This window comes from Argiope bruennichi, chromosome 8, assembly GCF_947563725.1.
Source record: "Argiope bruennichi chromosome 8, qqArgBrue1.1, whole genome shotgun sequence".
Classification (NCBI taxonomy): Eukaryota; Metazoa; Arthropoda; class Arachnida; order Araneae; family Araneidae; genus Argiope; species Argiope bruennichi.
This window is the reverse complement of record NC_079158.1, coordinates 89,798,233-89,822,470: the sequence shown is the minus strand read 5'-3', so window position 1 is coordinate 89,822,470 and position 24,238 is coordinate 89,798,233. Positions and strand designations below refer to the sequence as shown.

At 25.2% G+C, this 24,238-nt stretch overlaps 1 protein-coding gene across 4 annotated transcripts in view; it reads left to right on the top strand.

Annotated features, from left to right (window-relative positions):
• LOC129981662 (cell adhesion molecule Dscam2-like) overlaps positions 1-24,238 on the top strand; it is a 391,964-nt gene that overhangs the window by 343,153 nt on the left and 24,573 nt on the right. For all 4 annotated transcript variants that reach the window (XM_056092595.1, XM_056092594.1, XM_056092593.1 and 1 more), the window contains one exon: positions 2,848-3,033. In XM_056092595.1, the coding sequence (XP_055948570.1) occupies positions 2,848-3,033 (186 nt within the window). The remainder of the gene's footprint in view (positions 1-2,847; positions 3,034-24,238) is intronic.

Genomic DNA, 24,238 nt, shown 5'->3' with positions numbered 1-24,238 from the left:
ATCAAAATTGGACATAATTACTGCTATTTACATTGCTTTCTTTTAACATACAGTAACGCTAGTTGTTTGTATAATATAAGAAAGAAACAAAACTATTTCTAATTTCTTTATTCATTATAAAATATTAATTTTTCATTTTTTTTTCAAAATATTTATCAATTCAATTTTTTGACATATTCTGAAGAAAACTCACATGTAATCTGGTTCAATTATGATTTATATTTTAAAAAGAAGTTTTTCTCATGTTACACATCGTTCTGTTTGATTATAATCATTGCTTGTATATTTTATAGATTTTATTTAGAATTACTGAAAATAAACTCCTAATGCATTATAAAATCAATTTGATTAATTTTAATAAAATACATGACTTTACTACTCAGAAATATCATTTTTTTTTAATCATATTTTCAAGACGATAATTATTGACTCATTATTGAAAATGACATATCGTATTTTTAAAAGAAAATTCTTCGCTTTAAAATTTATCCAGACTATTCAGAGGCGAATCATTATTATGAAGAGTTAATCCAACGATAATATCATTCGAGTAAATGAAAATAAAGAAAATTTAAAGCACGTTTTAAATAATATCTATTTAAAACTTGTAAATAATATCTATAATAATAATATCTATTATAAGAATAAATCTGTTTTCAGATTAATTTATTAAATAACAATTAATAATTAAATAATATCTATTTATAGATTAATTTTAAGATTAATTTTATTAATTGCTTAAAGATAACATTTTAAATATTAATCTTAACAAAACGTTTTATTAAATGCTATATTATTTTGAACCATTCAATTATTTATTTCACTTTCAGTACCAGTTTACAGAGTACACACTTACTTAAGTCCTTCTACCGCACATTAACTTTATAGCACTTTAAAATCAGTTACAGCGTCACTTGTTTTAATCAACAAAGTTAGTGATCCTATCTCAAAAACAGTACGGGTGAAATATGTTATAAAATATTAGAGTATCTTCAGTTTAAATCAATATATGACTTGAACGTAGTCATTCTAAGAACAAAACATGTAAAATGCCTATTTATTTAGTCGCGATTTTCAGCGTTCTTACAATATAAAAATATTAGAAATAAAACAAAAAAAATCACTTATCAGGGTATACTTTTAATTGCTATATGCCATTCGTTTTGACGTTATTGTTCAAAAAATTATTTTTTTATTTCTGTTTTCGTGAATTTCACTTTATAAGTTTTGATGGTGGCAAACGATGTTCGACGTTTACATTTTTATCCATTACTTTACTGCGCTCAAAGTATCTTTTTATACTAAATAGCTCTTTAATTTAATTTCGGTATTGAAATTTCCCCATATATGATAAATATATATTTCCCATATATTTCGAGGTAAGTACTTTAAATTAATATCTTCCTGTCAAATGAGGCTGTAACAGATAACATTCTGTAACCAAACTGTTTGTGACAATACTTATTGTAATTCTCAAATTAATCTGGGAGAGAAGGAGTTTAGGGGACACTCTGTATAAATACTTCTTAAGTTATATATAAGATAACAAAAAAAGGAATTTATGTATTTGATTGAATATTTTTTTTAGTATAGCTATAATTGTCTTAAATTTTGTTTCCGGAAAATGAAATGATATTCTTATCTTTAATTAAACAAAGTATGAAGTAGACTGCATCTTGCTTTTTATATAAATGACCCCAAAATGACCCTTAAATCATTTTCACATAAAAGTAGCATCAATTACCACAATTTGTCATATAATGAAAAAAAAAAAAAAAAAAAAACACTGATTATTTTTTTCATGAAAATATGAGGTTTCAATACATCCATAAGTTTTCACACAAAATATTCTGATGTATAAAAAAATGTACTTTATTTATAATTGAAGACAAAAAAATTATATTTTTCCTTCCACTTGTAGAATTTGTAAAATGAAAGGAGACGGTGTTTCTTGCTTAAAGATTAAATCTGTCCTTTTATAATCAGCATGGAAAGGTAACATCCTATATTAAGCTTTCAGCGCCCTTGATAAAGCTTGCAATACTTAATAGTACGATTTCATTTTTTAAATATAATTAAAAGGGAGAAAAAATTTAATAGAATGCTACCTAAGCAGCCAGATAGATGTAAGTATATAAATAGAAATTCGAATCAAAAATAGCCAGAAAGAAATTTTCAAGATTCTCTCCATTCAATTTTTTTACTTTTGAAAAATAGTGTTTATAGAAGAAAATATTTAGATACTAATCGCATATTGATTACAAATAGATATTTGTAAATCTTACTTACATAGGAACTAATCATTTAATTAAAAAATCATGAATGCACTTAGTTTAATATATTATACGAACTGTTTTACACAATAATTGCATTGTCGCATTTCGATATTAGCTGATGTATCAGCATTCGGATTATGTGATACAATGCTATCTCTCCAAGTTTTGAGGTACGAATAGGTTATCATCATTTGACAACGAGGCAAACATCATAACAATTTACGAAAGGGCGGTATATGGCATTGTCAGCGTGAGAGCATATAAAAAAAAGGATCTAAAAGCTATTTATAAAAAATGGGGATTTTTTGTGTGTAAAATATTGTGTTTATCTATATAGGTATGTTTTTCAGGAAAATACCTATATAAATAAACTTAAAAAGCAAAACATTATATAACTATAAAATTTGATCCAATTCATTAGAGCCGTTACCGAGATGCACGGAATAAATTTATATAAGTACAAAAATCTCTCGTTTAATGTTACAAGCATTTCCCTTTAACATCAATCATCAAAAGGAAAATATGTTTTTGTTATATGTGAACTATTAATTCGAAATCAAATTTTTTTTAGGTTACTACTTATACAATAGAATGGAGGGAAGCACATGGCAAGAAATCCGACTAAAAGGTGACAATAAGGAATATCTTCTTCAGGATTTGCAATGTGGCACGAAGTATTACTGTTATATAGTTGCCTTCAACAGTGCTGGGCGAGGAAATAAAAGTGAAACGATATCAGTAAAGACAGATGGAAATGGTAAGTATTTCACTCTTTACAAATAAAATAAACATAGACTAATCAAGTCTAAGACATTTACATATTACCATTATACAAATTGTTAGAATCGTAGTTAATATTATTTATTTTTTACATAATTTATGTGGTATGTCGTAACATATATAATATTTAAATCTAGATATGGAAAACATGAAAAAGTAAAATTCAAAAAAATTAAAAGAAAAATATTTTTTTAATATGGCAGGGAAAAGGAAATATTTCTGTTTGAAAGTCAATATTTGAAAAGAATCTTTGAGATTTTTAGCAGGTTCTAACGGTTAAAGATAATTTTTTTTAATTATTGTTCCTGTCAATTTTGCGTCGTTTGTCTTCATAAAAAATTAATACATATTGTTTTTAGTTTAAATGTTTTCAAGTAAAATAGAATTAAAATTTAGAAACATTCTATAAAAATTACAACCATTCAGAATTGTATTGTTGGCAGTTGGAAATTTATGAGCAATGTTATTATGCTATAATTTTAAAGTTTAAACCATATTGAAAATTACCCAAGTCAATTAAAATAAGATGCAGTAAATTATATTATTTTTTTCACAATAATCATTCAACATTGTTTGATTATTTATGTTTTTCAGTAGTGAAAATCAGTGTATTAGCAAAGTCCTTTTCAGTATAGTAAAATAAGTATAGTTATAAATAAAAATTTTTTAAAAAAAATAAGAGATTATTTTCTTCAGAATTATGATCGAATCTTAATTCTTTTTGAGCAAAATGATTCATTGCTCAATTTAGAATAATTAAAAAAAATGTTTACTTGCAAATGCAATTTCCCCCAAAGAATTCAGAAGAAACTTCTTTTCCTGCTTATGTAAAAAATAGGTCAACTAGCCTATTTAGATTTCAAATAAGTAATAAAAGAATTTCATTTCAAAATCAAATTTACTAAATCATTGAAACTTTCATATAGCATTAAACTCAATTCTAGCCTTATTGGCCAAATGATTACATACTTTCAATGGAAACAAACTGTGATAGCAGTCAATATTTTTTTTTTATCTATCACTTCCTTAAGAAAGAAATGAAAATAAAAATACTGTTTATTATTGTGAATGATTTTGAAATTTAATGAAATCATTATTCACAAATTCAATATATAAAATATATATAACAATTCAAAACGAATTTTTCGATCTTTTTTTCAGTTTCATATTCGATCGTTGTTTGATTATTAAAAATTTTCAAATTTGTTTAACATATTTTTCAGATAAAAGATATTTTCAAAGACTTGACTTAATAAGAAAACTATGAAATACCTATTTATTAGATATATCAGTACATAGATCTATATTTGAAAGTAATCCCGCTATGTTCTAAAATTTGACCCAAGCATCTCCAGGACGAGAAGATTATATCTCTCAACCCTGGGAACAAGCACCTGCTTCAATCTATTTTCTACATCTGCTGTTTTCGTACTCTGTAATTTTTATTTTCGGAAAACTTCTGAAAACTTTTCTTCAACTCCTGTAATGACCATAACAGAGAAAGGTTATCTTTCATTAGAGAAGTTCCGTTGCCTTTTTATAGAGCTAAAAACTCTAAAAAGTAGTTTCTAGCTAGTTGAAAGGAATTTAAGATATTTCAATAAAAACTGCAATTTAAATTTTAGTTTAAATTAATATGTAATTAATCATTAATAAAATATCTGATAAAACTTCGAAATCTATCTTTAAAAAAATTGTACTCACTTTCAGAATTTTGTAAATTGGATTTAAGTAGTATAAAACTTTTCTTCTAATGTCATGTCAAAATTTATTTGAAGAAAAATATATCGGTACAGAAATATGATATGTATTTTTAATGAAAAACAAAATGCATTTAAATCTATCATTTAGATTCTGAATCAAGCAAGTCAACTTTTATTTTCAAATGAAGGAATGCATTTTAATATAATATTAAACTGTAAAGTATAATTAAACCTGAATTTGGAATTTCCATAGAGAGAAAACAAATCAATATATGTAAAATTAATTTTGTATTGTGTATACATGTAAAAAGACTAATATCCTACTACATAATATTATTACTTTAACGTGTGACCAAAACAATTGAGTCCAAAATTGCGATTAATAACATAAATAAATGTATGTGATATATAGAATGTCTTAACAGATAAAATTTTAAAATCTTCTCATTAATGTGAATGAAGTACAATACTGTCCAGAACTTTTGAATCAACATGCTGCCAATAAAATAATATAAAAAATAAGCAATATGTATTCCAATATTATCATTTACGGTCACAGTTTAACAAAATTATAGGCAAAACAAAATTCAAATTTAAAATATATTACATGATTTCATCAATGAAAAAAATATCATACATTGTATTTTTATTGATGTAGCCATGGAATACATTGTCAATTACAACTGTCTATATCACTGTCATATGTAACTGTCAAATACCATACATTTTTGACAGTTACCTTTTGACATCTTAACAATCGCTTATAATTACATGGAATTATAACACTTTACGCATATTACCATACCGCGCACATAAGAAGACATAGATTGATTTAACCAATATTTAAAAAATGCAAGTTCATGCGAGCCTGCAACATGGAATTCATCAATATTTAATATCAAAGTTTTTCATGATTGAAATTCTTTTCCGGTGTATAGTTCATACAGAAGAAAATAAGAATATTGAAATCTCGGAAATAGAAGGCAGGCAGAACTATTTAGAATACACAAAAATTACTTTCTCTGGGGAAAAAAGTATTTCTGAATGTAAAGAGTTCATTCTTTTCTATTCTCGATGAAATCCCTTTGGCAATAGATAAATTCGTTACAAGCAATGTCAATGAAAAAAATTCATGGACTCAAAAACCCTGAAAAATGAGATGTAGTATTTATCTCTTATCATAAAATTTTGAGTGAGGTCAAATATGGATGGTCAATGATCACGTTACACGAAATCATACAAAAAAATGTAATTTAAGAATAGTCTCATTTCATAAAATCAGAATTTTATGATTTATGTCACTTTTATGCAAATTCTAAAAATATAATAATCTTCTGTTATGGTAGAGTGAACTCTTATAGTTTCATAAATTAAATGATTATTTCGAAATAAGAGAAAAAACGATACTATCGAAATATCTATGAGGATTACTAATGATATAAATAAATCTGCTTACAATTTTCTTTCAATTTATTGAGCTCAATAAGATAAAATGCATTAAAGTGCCAAAAGAAGTGTGGGTCAATACGCATGTATGACGGTTGTGAAATATTTCTGTATTTCAGAAAATTTCATAATTTCAAATCCAAACAAATATTTCGAAATTAAATTTTTTTCTAAATATTTAATACAGAATTGTTCTTAAAGATTTATTTATTATTTTATTTTCATCTAAAGAATAAGTATTCAGGTATTATGCTATTATATAAGAGTATATTATTAAAATATTATATATTGCATGGTGAGGAAAATAAAAACGAAAAGTTTATATATATTCTTATATTTTGTAAATTTTCAACGCAGTAACAGTTAGACAGAGAACGTAGAAAAAAATTTGATCAAGTTTTATATTTGATTACTTAATCACTTTATTTATTAACTTTTTTTTTAATTTTTGCACTAAATCTAATTTTATTCAGCGGATGTATTTTAAGTTTAGGTTTCCATTATTTATATTCCGAGCTTATATTTAAATTCAAAAATATACAAAAATGCATTATTTAAAGCATGTGAGTATAAGATTACATTTAGTGTTTATGAAACTCAAAAAAAAGCTATTGTTTTGTTATAATTTCTAAAAATTCTTTTGAGGTTATTTGTTTTTTCTGTTTTTTTATAATAGGGATAATATAAGCATGTGAATGAAATATATATATAAAACTCTATACGTCTGGGTAAAGATTAACAATAAAAAAATCATTTAATAAAGACAAATATATAAATAAATGAGATGCGATGTTTATATTCCATTCAGTATACGCTTTTTAACTTTTTCTTTACAGGATTATATTTAATTATTTTTAAATCACAAATAAATAAAAAGAGAAAAATACATAAAAAATACTTTTAGACCGAATTTAAAAGATTTGTACAATATCGTTTTTTTTTTTTTTTTTTTTTCATATTTTTCACAATTGCTAGCCAATAAATAAAAATCTACTAGCTGCTGAAACACTTTTACAGAACATGTATAGTTAGATTTGGATGATATAAAAACTCAACATTTTAAATGTATCAGAATTTAGAATAATCGGGTTTTATTATAGATAAAATTCAATTTCAGCTGTTTTTTCAAACGAACTTCATGGATTACTTATTAACAGGATGGTACCTACACATTTAAATGTATTTGGAATGTATGCAACTTATTAATTTAACATTTCTAAATGTGTCCATTCTAAGTAAATAAATAATGATTTTTTTAATAAAAATTTTATTTATTGTTCCCCTCTTCTTCTAAACTAAAAAAATCTTTCGATTGTTTTGAAGTTCCATCTATTTGCATATCTTTTGATCCAGTTGCAAAATGTTTTATACATTCACCAATTTACAAAATATTATAGCACATATATCAGATAAGATTTTTTCCCGTGAAATCAAAGTAGCAAAGTTTGTCGTAATGAAATATATATTGTCTTAATTCATATTTCCAATTTATATTTCTTGATGAAAGAAAAATAGAGAAAACCATCTAACCAGGACGTGGACCGTCATGATACATTCTATATTTAGATGCATGTTTTCCCAGTACGCTAAAACCGAAGAATCGTCCGATCCAGTTACATACATTTTCTTTTCGAGCATTCATAAATATTGAAAGTTGACCGAAGAATTTTGAAAGGAAGAAATACATAAGGGAAAGAATGTATAAAAGAAAGACGTGTTCTGTATTCATGCTGGGTACAGCATCTCTCTGATCCCTTTACGAAGACTAAATCCGCCTGGCTTCAAAATCGTTGAAAAGATAGACTTTGTAGTTTTGGAGAAGTTTTTTTTCCCCTCCACTTTCGTTCTTAGTTCCATCCAAATGTTTATGTCAAGAAAACTTTGGCATTTTTTCTTTCTGGACAAGACGCCAAAAAATGCATAATGACAGAAAGAAAAATATTTTGTCATTTTTGTTTGTCCGAGGATTACTTGAGGATTTTTCACTGTGAGTCAGTGAGATTTATACTTGCATTTTCATATAAAATATGTTTCCATATGTAAATATGATTAACAAAAATCCAAAAAAATCAGCTAAAAGATATTATGGGTAATTTGAATTAACTTCAGAAATAATGTTTCGTTTTTAAATTTAAGAGAAAAAAACAATTTAAATAAAGAATATAATTTTTAGAATGATTTTTATATTTTAATAATTATTTTTACTTTGTAAGACATTGTACTTGAAAGAAAAGCTATGCATTTGATGAAAACTGTTTTCATTTAATGAAGTGCAGAAAGGAGTTTTTACAAAATGCATTTTATGCATAAAATTGATAAAATTTCGAATTTCTTTAAATATTTTAAATTTTTTTTTCACTTCGAATTTCTCCGAAGTGTCTCCAAAGACAATTTTAAGATTTTTATTTTAATATACAGATAAGTTCGTTAGTAATATTTTATGAAACGTTTTATTTTTCGATTTTAAAAAAGTTGAAAATATTTTAGTCCTTTTTTATTTTTTTCTTAATTTATAGTCCACAAATATATATGTATTGTGAAAGTATTTGATTTTCTCACATATCGCTCTGAAGGCATGGACAAATCAATGATTTCATTATGAAAAATTCCATCTTAATTTGTCCAAATTCTATTTTCTATCTCTTTGTTATATGTTCAGAAATACCTTCAGGTATTAAAAGAGATAAAAAAAACCCTCTTTTAGAAGCACTGAACAAGTCAAATATATAAAAATATAGAAAATTGAAAAAAAAATATGAATCTGATTTTAATTACTTATGTTAAAAAGCAAGAAATTTAATCGGTTTATTATGACAAAACTTAATTAATTATTTATTTTATGAATTTATTGAATTATGCATTTTACACATCAAAATACTAATATGATTGAATAAATTTTCTCTCAGAAATATTGATATGAATGAAATATGTCATATTTTTAACTTTACTCAATGAAATCAAAAATAGATATTCATTTCTGATAGAAATATTTAAAACTCGGTTCAGCTATTTCTTAACAAGAAACTTAATAATAAATATTTAAAATTCCTAAGATGCTATTAAATAGGCAGATAAAAATTAGAGGATGGTTATAGATATTTTAATTTCCATTTTAGAAACAATAAAATTTATAATATAATATTTTGTTTTCAAATGTTTGTTCAGTAACATCTATTAATATTATATGTGTTTCCAGAATCTAGAAAGCATATGATAGTTTAATCTTACCAATATTTGTATTTGTTTCTATTTATGAAAAATTCTTCTGTAAATGCATTTTTTTTTCATTTCTTTTATTTGATTTATCATTATTTATTCTATTAATAATATATTAAATTTGAATTATGTATCTATAAATAATAAATTTGTTTTGAAAGTCAAGTAAATAGAGAGGAATTTAAATATATTTAGATATTTGAATATTATATGTATTTTGAAGCTTGATTAGGTTTCACTTATTTTTCAACAATTTTGTTTTTAACAATTTGAATTTCTGCATGTATATATACTGAAGAAAAAAGATGGGTCCAAAAACGTTAATGTGATAATCTTATCCATTATTTTGTGTGTTATTAAATTAATAAGAATTAATTATTTAGAAATAATGAACTAATATATATTACTTAATCTTTAAATAAAGATTTGAGAACCACAGTTAGAGAAACCGAATCATTTTGAACAATAAAATAATCAAATTTGAAACTTTTTTTTTAAATATCTTCAGGAATTAATATTTCAGAAAAAAATGAAAGTGTAATTATGCCTTTATTTATTCCAAACCAATGTATTTGTATAAAAAAATTCATAGTTTGAAAATTCTAAGTAGATATCAGTTGCATTCGAATTTGCGAAACACGGCTGAGTTTTGAGGAAAAATAATCGCAATACACAAAATGAGTCTTCACGAAACCGATTAGTTATTTAAAGAAGTCACATTTAAATAGCTTACTCAGAACTATGCACGCAGAGTTTGAAATATTTAAACAGCCCCTTAGATGTATCATTTGGCTTGTCTCCAGACCAAAGACTATCCTTAATAGTTTTTCGATTATCAGTCCAAAAACTTCAAGTCTTTATTCTTTGCGCTTCAGCCATGAAAACCATTGGAGCCGAAAAATGTTCCCTCTGGATTCTATTCATCAGTATTACTTTTTTTCCATCTGATTCATTCGCCTTTAAGAAAAATTGAATTTTAAATAATACGCAAAGCAAGCAAAAGTGCTTAATGACTTTTAAATCGCGTTCGAACTGGTACTCTTTGAAACTAGCAAGTTTTGTGTTTTAGCTGATCAAAAGAATTCTGAGTCGACCGTCTCCCGTTAAAAGCAAAATCATATATAATCGGTCCGTAGGAAAGAATCTTTTTTTAAACATCTGCTCTGTCAAAAGGATTAAAATAGATTTTCTTTTTTTAATGAAATACTTTAATTAACATTTTATGTAAAGCAGCTTAACTATTCTTTAATTTTTAAACAACATAAAAATTACGTATCAATCCCATATTTTAATATAATGCTGCGCTTGAAAGTTATCTTTAACAGCTATTTTTTTATATTTCGCTTTTAAAGTATTTTTTATTTATTAGTTATATGTCATTGTATTTTTATAATATACTCCTTATTTTTTAAATTTTTATTAATTTTCTTATCTGATGGTTCAATTCTGGGTTTGCATTTTTTATTTTAATATTTATGTAATATCAAGCTTCACTGACATGACTTCGAAGTTTCAAAAGTTTCTTTAAATTGTTTCGATTTTTTTTTTTTGTAATATCCATTTAGCTATATATTTAAATATATATAGAGTGATATAGATAGATAGATTGATTATAATATATTTTATACACAAGGGTTAACTGAACCATCTTAAATGCTATATATATATATATATATATATATTCATAAATTTCAAAGTTTTTTTTTACTTTATTTTAATATGAAAGGCATTTGTTCTGGAGAATTAAAATTAAAAGAAAACCCAGCGAAAACTAAGGCTAATACGGTTTTCAGTATTTGAAAAGTGATAGCAAGTGATACTGATTTTTTTTAATTATTTTTATGTGTAATAGACCTGATTTTTTTCAGTTTATTTATCCATCTTATATTTTTTTCTCGTCGTTAACTGTTTTATATTTCATTTGATTCCGTTCTTTAATTCATTTAATTTTTTTAAAACAGAAAAATGGTGGGAGGGATACATTTTCTGTGAATAAGGCTGCAATGCAGATATGAGCGTAAAAGGGGTTTTCAAATCCCCTAGGTTCCATTTATTAGAGGTAAAAACTCATATGTTTGGTACGTTACATAATTGTTTGAAAATAAATTTTTCTTCCGCTAAAGAAGTGAAAGAAAATTTTATTTATATGTTATTTATCTGGATACATTTTATTGAAATTGAATTATTTAATAAGAAATAATTAATTTCTTGTATTTACACAATGCTCAACTAGCTCTAAAAAAGAAATAGATCAGCACATTTCATAAAAATTCAAAATATATTCATACATCTAAATTTAGTAAAATATTCATTGTTTTATTAAATAAATTGTAAAATAATAATTTATCTGACTTCATTTAAATTCAAAGTAAAATTTTCAATTAAAAAACTTCTTCGTTATTAAAGATAAAGAGAAAATACTAGTGAGTGATTTTCTTTTAGTGCTTTTATGCATTCATATATAGCATATTACTTTGATATTTTCCATCGATAATAGTATTACTTCGCGCTTAATATTTCATTTTTCATGAATTGTACACTCTTGATCAATATCAATATTGATATATTGTTGGAATTATAAGCATTGTTTCTGTAACATGAAAATCATACAACTGACCAATTTTTAGAACCTCTTTCTATCAGATTGCTCTAATTAACAATAGAATACCAAAATAAATACATATAGCTTTCAGTGATTTCGATGATTTATTTTTGGTCGCTTCTTCTTTTTTTCATGTTATTTTATTTATTTTTTTATTATTATTTACTAAGAGAGATTTCTGTGCTATTCTTTTACAATACCATTTTAATACACTTATGGACGACTATCCAGTACCCGCAATGCCTTGAAATGACGAATGTGTAAAGAATGGTTGTTTATCTGCAGTCGTTACTGGCAAATCTTACTGGCACAATATTGCACGTTCCGCCGGTTGAAGACTTAATATTTGTATTTTAAATTAATTTAAAATTTCCTCATCATTGCCTGTACTGGCTCTCGAACCATGAAAGGACAATTAATCATCTATGTTTCACAATTTGTTATTCGTCATTTTATAGTTTGTACTTTCGAATATGTGAGTAACATTTCACAACCGATTATACGCAGTAGGTCTCATGTGTCATTTAATAATAGTTTATAAAAAAAAACATTAATTACAGAATCCAATATTTCCAAACCCAATTTAAGGTAATTTATATCTATATTTGCTTTTTAAATGTACCGGCTTTGTTTCCAATAACATTTATCAATTATTATTTATCCATATATATCAATATTCCTAGAAAATTCTCTTTTTAACTAGCCAATAATAGTTTTTAAATAAAACCCATTGCATTATTAAAATATTTCCTAAAAGTCTTTTCTAATAAGTTAAATTGAACTTCTTCATTCTTTACTGAAAATAAAACAAGGATAAAAGATTACATTCTTACATTTCTTTGCAATCAATTTTTTTTTTAAATTCAGATTCAAATGCTTTGTCCCAGCATCTTTTTCAAAACTCAAGTGCAAAGCATGAAATAAAAAAAAAACATATCCTAATTATTTTGGGTTGGAAAAATCGATCTCTCTAGACATTTAAAACTGGCTTTTATCGTTTTTCAATGAAGGTTTAAATTTGCTATGACTTTTTTTTTCTTCTACAACAATAACAAAAAAAAGTAATCATGGGAATTAGTTGGGAAAAAGTGATTAGTAAGTTTTGAGATTATATGTTTTTATGGAAAGGATTGTTTTTGTTTTTTTCTTCCTTTTAAATATAAATTGCCATTGGGGATATTAATGAAAACCAAAACAGTGCGTTAAAATACACACCAAAGGGATAAGATGCAATTTATTTTTAAAATTTAAAGCCATTTCTTTGGATATAGTTTTTACACAGGACAGTTCTGAATAGCCTAATATAAATAGAAACAGTAATTTCTCAGTTTTTCTTTAAACAATGAGCAACTGAAATTATTTTTAATACCACTCCTTATTTTTTTTTAAATAAAGTATTTTGAATTCTGATTATATTCTAAAGAATTCTTTTTAAGTGAAAAAACGCTTAACTTTAAGAAGCTTCTTAAAAAATATTTCTTAAAAATATTTTTTTTTAAAAATTATTCCAAAGGTTTATGGTTAATATTAAAATTAAAGAAGAAAAGGAATTTTTTGAAATTCCTTTTCCTGATTAGTGAAAAAACATCAGATTAAAATTACTTGAAAGACTTTTCAATTTATTAAAAACAAAAGTGAATTAAGTGGAAAATACTTTTGGTTGCGAAAAGATTTCTGAATAGCAAATGCTCTCCAATTATTTTCAATAACTTATGATAACGAAAATATTTACTCAAGTGCGTTATAAAATTTAGCCTTTGGTTTTTAAGTCATTCATCATAGAATTTTATTGGATGAAGAAATTCCTTGTTCCCTTGTTTATTCTTATCGTGTTAGAAAAATAATTATTTAAATGTAAATGAAATTATGCATAACCCTTTACATATTTTCTAAGCCCTAATTAAGCAGAAGTTTGAAACCATTGAATCAAGTTATATATCAGCATAACTACATGCTTTATTTTATCAAAAATTTGAAGTTATATTGCAAGACAAAGTTTTCGGTTGCTCGTTACACCATTCCTTATTATATATTCATTGCAATGATTACTGCAGATAAGTATCATACCATAAGCTTTATTCAAAATATAAGTAAAGTAGAACGAGTACTAATTCAATCCTTATGCTTTATTGTAAGTCTTTTTATATCTTATTTATTTTTATATAAAAACGTGATTTAAAATATAAATTATGAATAACATGATGCGCCTAATAAACAATATTGTTACAAAATTTTTCTTCTACAAATACCGCCACTCAATTGTAATAACTCAGCGCATTTAATTGCTAGTGCAGCAGCTTTCTTGCTATCTAATCCTCCAAGACCTGTTTACTCGTCGGCGACTCCGATCACTCGCACACACCATTTCTGACGATCCGCACGACTTCTTCTCCAGCTTCAGAGTGCCCGTCTTTTATAGTTCCGGGAGGCGGGGCTAGAAACTGCAGACCAATCAGGGCGTAGCTGGCTGTACCTCGTGTCTTAGTGGATGGATCGTGAAAGTTCTCGAACTTTCTGGTATTATCCATTTAGTCGCCAAACTCGTCAAATTTATTGCCAAGCCGCCAAATGCTGGCCAAGTCTGTCGCCAAGCTCTAAGTTCATTGATCTCAGCACGTACAGGACCGATCGTACAACGGTCTTTCTTACGATGACTCTATTCGTGCCGGGTAGCAATATTATAGGTTTGTAACAATATATAATTATTCCAAAGAAAACTCTTTTGCTTTTAATAGAAAATAACAATGTTGCATAAAAAAATTTCTTGTAGAATGTATGCATCCACAGTGAAAAAAAAAATTCTATCAAAAAGAAAAATCCTAATACTGATAAAAATGAATTTCCATATGAAACATAAGGTGTTAAAATAATATAAATAATAAAAAAAACCTATTGTCTTTTTTTAAATTACAATAGGGGAAACGAGGTTTTATCAGATTTGAAATTCACTCTACTGCTTAAGCTTTTTGAAATTATGTAAGTGAATATGAAGCTTTGGTGTTATATGATGACGGTATTTGATGTATACTCGCACTCATTTGACTTTGCACAAAAAAATTGCAGAAGAAAATATTTTTTTTTTTTTTCTAAAACTGAAACTATATTTGTCAGTTTTAAGCTATAAGCTGAGAATGTCAAACATTTAATAACTAAATCATGATTAAATATTCTAAAAGAAAAATATTTTTTTTTATCAATTAGCAAATTATTTCTAGTTTACGTTTGTATGGAGAATTTGATATATTTAAGAAAACATTATTTAAAAATGTTAATAAGAATTATAAATAAGAATTTCTTTGAGAAGAAGAAAATATTGCTCTATATTGTGTAGTGACACATATTTATCATTTTTATATTCCGTTTCTTTATAAACGTATACGAATATTAAACAAGTGATTGAATGAAATTAACAACTAGTAATTAAAAGATTAAAAGCATAGCAAAATTAAAATTTTTCTATTAGAATAATAGTTACAAAAATTAATGTATAATTTTTATTAGTTTATTTTTTTTTTCAAAAATTCAAAATTACTTTTCTGAAATTCTATTTATATTTCTTTTTCTATACTTTTATAAAAAATGAAAAAAAAGAATATTAAAATTGAAAATATTGATATTTATGAATAATTCATTCAATTTAACTGCTTATTATTAAAAAATATTTGAATAATAATTTCTAGAGAGAAATAAAAATCCTCATTTCATAGTCTCATACTTGAAATATGAAAATAAAATTCAGATCCGTGCAGTAATATGAAATCTTCAGTAGATTATTAGTATCCATGAGAGACATTCTTTCTACCCAGCTATTTTCTGTATAATGGCTAGCAAAGATAGAGAAGAAGTTTTGCTGTTAATTAAAAGAGTAATCGAATAGAAAGACCAGGACTATTCTAATCAAATATTAGTTGCAAAAATTAATGATTATTACTAATTTATTTATTAAAATAATTCAAAATTATCCTTTTGAAATTCTGTTTCAATTTCCTTTCTTCTTACTTTATTAAAAAAGTAAAAAATATTTTTAAAATTAAAAGAATGATATTTATAAATAACACACATAAATATGTTACTCGATGTGATTCGTTATTACTTAAAAATTATTCGATTCATAATTTCTAGAAAAGTATAGAAATCATCGTTTCATAGACTCAATTGACTTGAAACCTGGAAATAAAGTTCAGACATTTGCAGTAATATGAAATTTTCAGTAAGTTATTCGCATTTTTGAAAGAAATTCTTTCTACTCAGCTATTTTCTGCACAATGGCTAGCAAAGATAGATAAATGTTTTGCTTTATTCTTCTTAATACCGAGATGTACATTCAGTTCTCAAGTTCAATTCATGCTTTGATTAAATTTGTAATCTCATCAAGGAGCTAGTTTGTGATTTGAAAATCTCGTAAGATCCGAAAGCAATCACAGTGGAATTTAAAGGAAGCAAAATGTGAAACAAATCCTTGAATGAAAGCTTGAGTAAATTGCTTGGCAGAAAATTACCGTGCAGTGTGTGTTGAGAGATGTATATGGCTTGAAGTTTTAATTAAAATCCTCCATTCGTTATACGTATTAGCAGGGAGGCACTGGAATCAATTTCAATGCTGATAACATAGAAATGTTCGCTGTCAGTTGGACTAATTAGACCTCTCACCCACTTAGAAATGGAGATTATCACCAGGAAAAGACTAATTAGAAAAGATTATTAAGGGCAGATTCTATTCCTTCGAATGATTTGACTTGTTTCAGCTCCCTGCTGAAAAGAAAGATTTGATTATGAATATGCAATGCGAAATTCTGTTGTAACTCTTTTCATCGAATGAAAAATGGCGTGTCAGTATAGCTAGTTATTACTTTTATGCATGCGTGAAGCTAAAATGAAATATTTTAGGCAATATATCGATGTTAAATTATGTAGCCTGACAAGACCATTGATATTCGGGGATTGGGTTGGTACTTTCTTGATTTGCTTTGAGACTTTTTAATTAATTTTTAATTTATTATATTCCATCAATAAAATATAAATGATTTGACACTGAGGCTAATGAAGAAATTTAAAAATTAAGAATAATAAATATTGTTATCAAGTAAAATACTCAAATCTATACTTTAAAAATGAAAATTAATGATCAAATGAGATTATTCATCTTAAATTTATTTAATTTATAGAAATTACATGATAAAACAAAGGTTTTTTAATCAAATTTTTGATAAATAGATTATTTGAATGTTTTATTTTTCTTAATAAAAATAGTTGTTTTTAAAAAAGACATTAGTATTTATTTCATAACTTAAAATATATATATATAAAAAAAAACTTATTAACTGACCAACAAACTAAATTTAAAAACAAATGCATATTTTTTCGAGGAAAATTTATTGAATGAGACTTGGATATTAATTAAAAACGCAGTGCTGATTTATTAAAATAATAATTTCATGAATAATTTTTATAAAATAACGACGAAGAACAATTCGCATAAACATATGAATTCCATATTAGTTTTTACATTTAAGCAAATCAAATTTTAATATATATATATATATATATATAATATGGAATTATTTTTCTGTAAATAATATTACATAAATAAGAAAAAAAATTTATACCATACAACATTGAAAGAACTATTTTCGTACAAACAATGTTTGTTTCGAAAATAAATAGACATCTACAAACATCTGCATCACTAATTGAATCTGATTTTTTTTTTAATTCCAACTTGTTGAAGAATAGAGTAACTATGATTTTAAAAGAAAAAAAAGGTATTTGTACTATCACAAACAAAGTTAAAGAAAACAAGGCCATTTGCTAGTTAATTCTTTCTTATATTGATATTATATTCTTTCTTATAGAGAAGATTTAATAGAAATGAAGTCAAAGATGTAAGACTTTTATGGAACGGAATGGCAATTATTTCATTACAAAAGCATTAAAAGTAAACTGCTTACATTCTTTTTATATTCGTTTCTAATAATGAAAATTTAGCAGAACAATTTAAAATACTTGCCACATAACTATATTAACTTAATTTCAATTTGTTATATTTATATTACCATTAAAAATATATTTGATAAACTTCTGCAACATCAATTTGTTTTTAAAAATCTTTTTAAATTAATTTAATTGATTGTTTACTGATAAAAGTGCTATTACATATATTTCTGCATTAAAATTAATATTTGTTAATTTAACAATTAGTGTTATTGATTTAGTAATTGTACATAAATTTAGCAGAAGTTGTAATTTTCTTCAAATTAAAATGTTTCTATAAGAAGATAATAAATTCTATAATTTTTGTGAACGCATGTTCCAGATGAATCGCTAAATAATACATTTTTTCCAAATGAATTTATTTATAGATTTCTCTTAATTATTACAATGCTCATAATGACATATGTTCCCAATTATCTTCAGGGATATGGGGTGATTTGAAATATGCATTTTGGTTTCTCATTGTAGTAGTGATTTGATTTGAAGAGAATATATGTTTCTAATGATAAAAAAAAAAAAAGTATAGTCAATGCTTCAAAATTTATTTTTCTGTCCGTTCCCAAGAACTCATAAATACTATTTTTTTTCCAGTTTTTTTTCAGTTAAAAACATTCCATTTCTTAAAATATCACATATAAACTGTTATAACTACTTAAATGTTTTGATTTGGAGTAATTTAAAATCGTTTTATCTTCATTTACTCCGTTTTATCTCCATAAACCTTTTTTAAAATAGAAATGACAGAATATTTTGGAACAATTAAATTGAATTTGTTTATTGGTTAAAACATAACATTTTCCCCTTTCCCTTTGCAAAGTGACTTATACCATTTTAACTTAAGCCATCTATTTATATTTTCGCTATTATCATTAAGAGAAAAGAGACGCATGTTTTCTTCTTCCTTAATTCCATTTCATAAGGCAGATGATACTTATAAAAATATATACATTAAATTATAATTTGTCGATTACTTGTAAACACGTATATACTAGAAATACGCTTCGATTCCGATCTACTAATGAATTTTCGATCATTAGAGATAAACATGTTTATCAGTTGAGAAATTTTCTACATTATGTAAATAATTATATTCTATTTGCTTTCAGTCAATAAATGTAATGCTGAAACAGCAATGGTCTAAATTTTTACACTTTTATATTTTTGCCTCATTACTCATAATCAGTAAAATATTCTTGAGTAACAGGTGTTTATTGAAATAAAAAAAATCTACATAATATCATACATAAAATCTACGTATACTCTTCAAGTCATGAAGTTTTGACTCAAAATTCGTCTCAAGAATGTTGAACCAAAGAAATCATGGACTTTTCTGAAGGCGATTGATTGTTTTAAAATGAAATTCTTGCTTTCAGACCTTGGTAAGTTTTAGTCGTATAAGTGTGCATTTTGTTTTGGTTTAAAATTTCACATTATGTTTTTAAAAAATGTAACTAATAATACCGTTGAAATGTATAAAAATTCTAGCAATTTAATTTTCTAGATCATTTTTTGTCTCTAAAATATAGTATTTAAATTTCAGATTATATTTGTTTCTAGAAATATATGACTATACCTACAGAGACACGATTAGAATGGATGACCTGTTTATTTCTATGCGCACAAGAGAGATATCGTCTAAGATTATAAGCCGTTTTACTTGTTGTGACTGGATATCATATGGAAATTTAAATACACAACATATACATAAGTTATGCTGTAATTAAAATCAAATTCAATAGTGTAATTTTTCCTAATATATAGATGGTTTAACAAACAAAAAAATATGAATAGTTCTTAAATTAGGTATTTTAATGGTTAATAACTTGTCGAAAAATTCCATGAGCGATTATGCATAAAATAATTGTATAAACAATGTTTGAATATTTCAATGGAACTACCTCTACTCATGCAGTGTTTTCTAGATAATTGGTTTAAATGAATTCTATCATTATCAGAAGAGTTTTCTGTATATACATCGAATAAAAAGATCAAGAACTAGATAAGTAGTATCAATAAAAATAATTATAATAAATATAATAATTATAAATAAATAATTTTTGATACCTGATGTAAAACATATTATCTCCAAAATGTATTACAATTCTTGATTCGAATTTAAATATGGAAAATCTTCGAGTATTTGGGGAATGGAAGAAATCTTTGATTATTTTATATTGAATATTTAACAAATATTTTATAATGGGATTTGTAAATGAGCCGATTATTTATGTATTTTTCATTTTTGCATCAAAACTAGTTAAAATTGTGTAATTTTTGTATATATTTGTTATTGCTAAATTAGCATTTTAATATGTGAATTTAACTCTTAATATGTTTTATAAAATCAGAACTTCCATGAAAAAAACACGTCTTACAAATTAAAAGTCTATAAAAAGTAAATCAAATGAAGGGATATTATCTGATTTGGTCTGTAGGGAGTAAATATTTTTTTTTAAATCTTTAACAATATGCATAGATATCGAACCAGAATGTGACTCAATTGGTATGTTCTTACATTCTTTATATTTTATCATAAATAGAATAAAATATATTGTGTACACCAGAAGACAAATTTTCAGGACTGTTTAATTTTATATTTTTCCTTGATCAAACTTTAGGATTTGGTAATGTATCACACATTAGCTTGAATACATTGTGAGAATTGTATGCTTGAAAAACTATTCTAAAGCAAACTTATCTTTTCGTTCACAATGATATACTATTTTTCACTAAATCTTTCTTTATGACTATTCCCTCTTTTCGCTAATCTTTTAGCTAATCCTTAATGGGAATTTCGAAATATGACGAATGAGAACATAAATCGATCTTTATGGAGAGCTATAATATACTTAACTATCACATCGCACTTATTGAACTCGAAATACATGATACGTTTTATTATTTTGATTTTTTCAATGGAGGAAATTGTTTATAGATTTGCAGAAAATGTTTACATTTTATTTATAAATTTTTGAAACAAAATTGGGCTTCATTTTAGACATGTTATGTTTCTTAAAAATAAAACTTACTAATAATGTTTATAAAATTTTAATTTCAACAGAAGCTTTAAATCAATATTAAAGACGAAATTAATGGCCTAATTCACATATTTTAATTTATTACATTAGGAATAAAACTTTATTGTTTGACTACCCATTTTTGAAATATCTGTATTTTTTTTTTGTTTCAGAAGCGGTTTCCATTTTAAAATCGCATAAAAGTTAACTTTCATAAAAACTTTCAATATTTTTATATTTTAAACGTTTTTATTCTTTATATAATTATTTTATACTCGTTACCTTTTTTGACCAGCCAATTATCTGGGATTAATGATCATTAAAACTTTCAATAAAATATTTTGTATAACCTCCTTTTAATTGAAAGAATTTTTTACCATCTAATTTTAGTACATAAATTATATTTATCTATTTTACAAGACTTAAGCAGACCATTTTTTATGCATTTCTTTTATTTTCTGTTATTTTCTCTAAAGTTTGTAAGAAACGAGATAGCCTTTGCTATTTTTAGCCTATCGAAAATAACACCTAATTTTTAAACTCAGACAATGTAAAATGTTTTTTGTGTTAATAGTAAAATTATTCAAATATTTTACAGATTTTTCTCAGAATAAAAAAAATATGTATACCACTTGCTATCATAAAATCTGTTTTGCCAATAGTGATTTGATTTAATGGGAGAATTTGAATTTTCCTATCTATGGTTGATGATTTTTTTGTATTATAATCAAAAATAATTCAGATTGCTAAACAAAACTGAAAAATAATCTCTTTTACTTTAATAATGACTTTTATTAATAATTTTATTGTTCTAGAATTCTTATATTTTCTATTATTGTGTGTGAAGCCTTTAATATTCTTTCAGAAATCTTACGTCTATTTCTATGTAGATGTTTAATATTCTTTCAGAAATCTTACAACTACTTGTTTGTTGTAAAATATGCTTAAGGGACATTTTTTAATTGATTAAAATTTGAAAAAGAGATTTACATGGCTAAAACAATTGACATCATATAAAATATTTTTTTTTATTTTAATTTAATTTCATGTAAAGATCATTTACGTACAGTTATGATTACATGCAGTATTATAGTGCTTTCTGAAGTCACTGAAAAATAATGCCAAGATTTTGCTTAGTTTTTAATTAGAATTTCAAAAAAAATGGCTCCGAAGTGCTCGTTTCCACTTTCCAATGTTCATAAATGTGAAGTGTAATGATTCTATGTGCTGTAGATCAAAAAAAACACACACGCAAACACGTATTCCTTTTTAATATATGAAAAGATTTATTTAAACTCATTTATTCTACAAACGTATTATTTAAAAAAAAATTATGTATTTAATGACTATATATTATTACTTCGACATTGTATTTGAATGTGAATAGTTTGAAGTAAATTTTAGCAATCATCAAACTTGCCATGTCTCTTGCTAAACTAATTTTCCGGAAATTCAAAGATGTAATAGATGCTTACATTAAATCCACAGAAGACGGAATGCCACTCCTCTGGTATGGCGTGGAAGTTTGAACATAGTTTGCTACGTGAGGTGTTATTTGAACCGGATTCAAAATTACAAATTTAAACTACAAAATGCATTTGAGTTGCTTCAAATAAGAGATAAAATTGATTACATAAACTAAGCAGTGCCGATATTTGTATGAAATAAATTAATTGTAAACATAACCAAATTTGAAATAAATAAATATAAGGTGCGAATTGTAAAATAGGAATAAAAGGGAATAAAAAGAATGAAATGATGAATTGACCTGAATATTTTATCAAAGGTCACCTGAAGCAGGGATTCAAATAATCTAATTCTTCTGAGAGGGTATGACTTTCGTCCAAATATTGATAACCACTTGTAATCCAAAAATACAAGAAATTGAAGTTTTTTATTGAATTGAAAGCATGTGCTTGAGTGACAATGCTATTACTGAAAATCCTCAAACCTTAAAATAGTTAAAATTCACTAAAGGCTAATCCCCTCTTTCTATTTCGTTTAACTTATCAGTCAGTTCTTTTTTTAGGCTCATATGAATAATTTTAAATTGTAGCGGTACTACAAAGTGAAACTAAAACTGACATTTGCCACGAGGTTCAAATTGACAATGCTGTAGCGGTACTACAAAGTGCAACTAAAAACTGACATTTGCCACGAGGTTCAAATCAAATTGACAGCGCCGCTTTGTGGTTATTTTTGATCTCGGCAAGTATGCAAATCAACGACTCCTTCAGTCTATTTTTAAACCAGCGAAGCAAGAATAAAAAACAAACACTGCCGCGACCGGAACGATTCTGACTTAATCTTTAAGCGTGTTTTACTAATCTTGCAATTGTACAAAGTCTTGTAAATATGTTGTAATTAAATTTTCTTTAACTTAAACCTTGTTTTCTTAGCTCTAGCATATTTTAAATTAGGCAGGCAAATTTGTGGGTTAGGTAATTGAAACCAGCACTAACCCACAAAATCTCATTAAAAAGGAAATTTGCAAAAATTTCAGAATAAAGATAAATGATTCCGAATATCTTCTTTCAAGATAAGTTTGAAATAAGTAAACTAAGATAAAAAGGCAAAAATTCTTTACGGTCATAAATTGTATATTTTAGCAAGTTCTTATAAAATTTTAATCAATAACATTCCGTTTCTAACCAATAAAAGTTACAAACAGTACATATTTTTTTTTTTTTTTTTTTTTTTTTTTTGTAAAATAATGAATTGACAGTTTCGAAATTCCGGTTTGAGTTGATGTTTAATCACCAGGAGATGATATTGATTGCTGAAGTTATTATTATTTTTTTTTTATTCTCCGATTGCGTGTTTTGTGGAATTCAAAAATTTTCCTCTTTAATTAAAACATCAAACGCATTGGTGACTAATGATAGAAAATTCCCTGTTTTTAATTAACAGGCTTTATGATTGCGTTTTATGATTTTGATTTTTCGTCTGTAAAAATAAAATTAATAACAATACATGTAATATAGATGTTTCTATTCCATTGATCACCACTGGTATTGAATTTCTCAGATAATTATTAATTTCAAATTCTGTTTGATGATAAGCATTTTTTCCATGCTGTTTCTAATGAATGAGCTTATCTTCATGCAAAAAACGTTAGCGTGCGAATTAATTTCTAAAATAATAAAGAACACACTTTTGATTGATTTTCTTTACAAAAGATGAAGGGATTGAACATGTCTTCATATT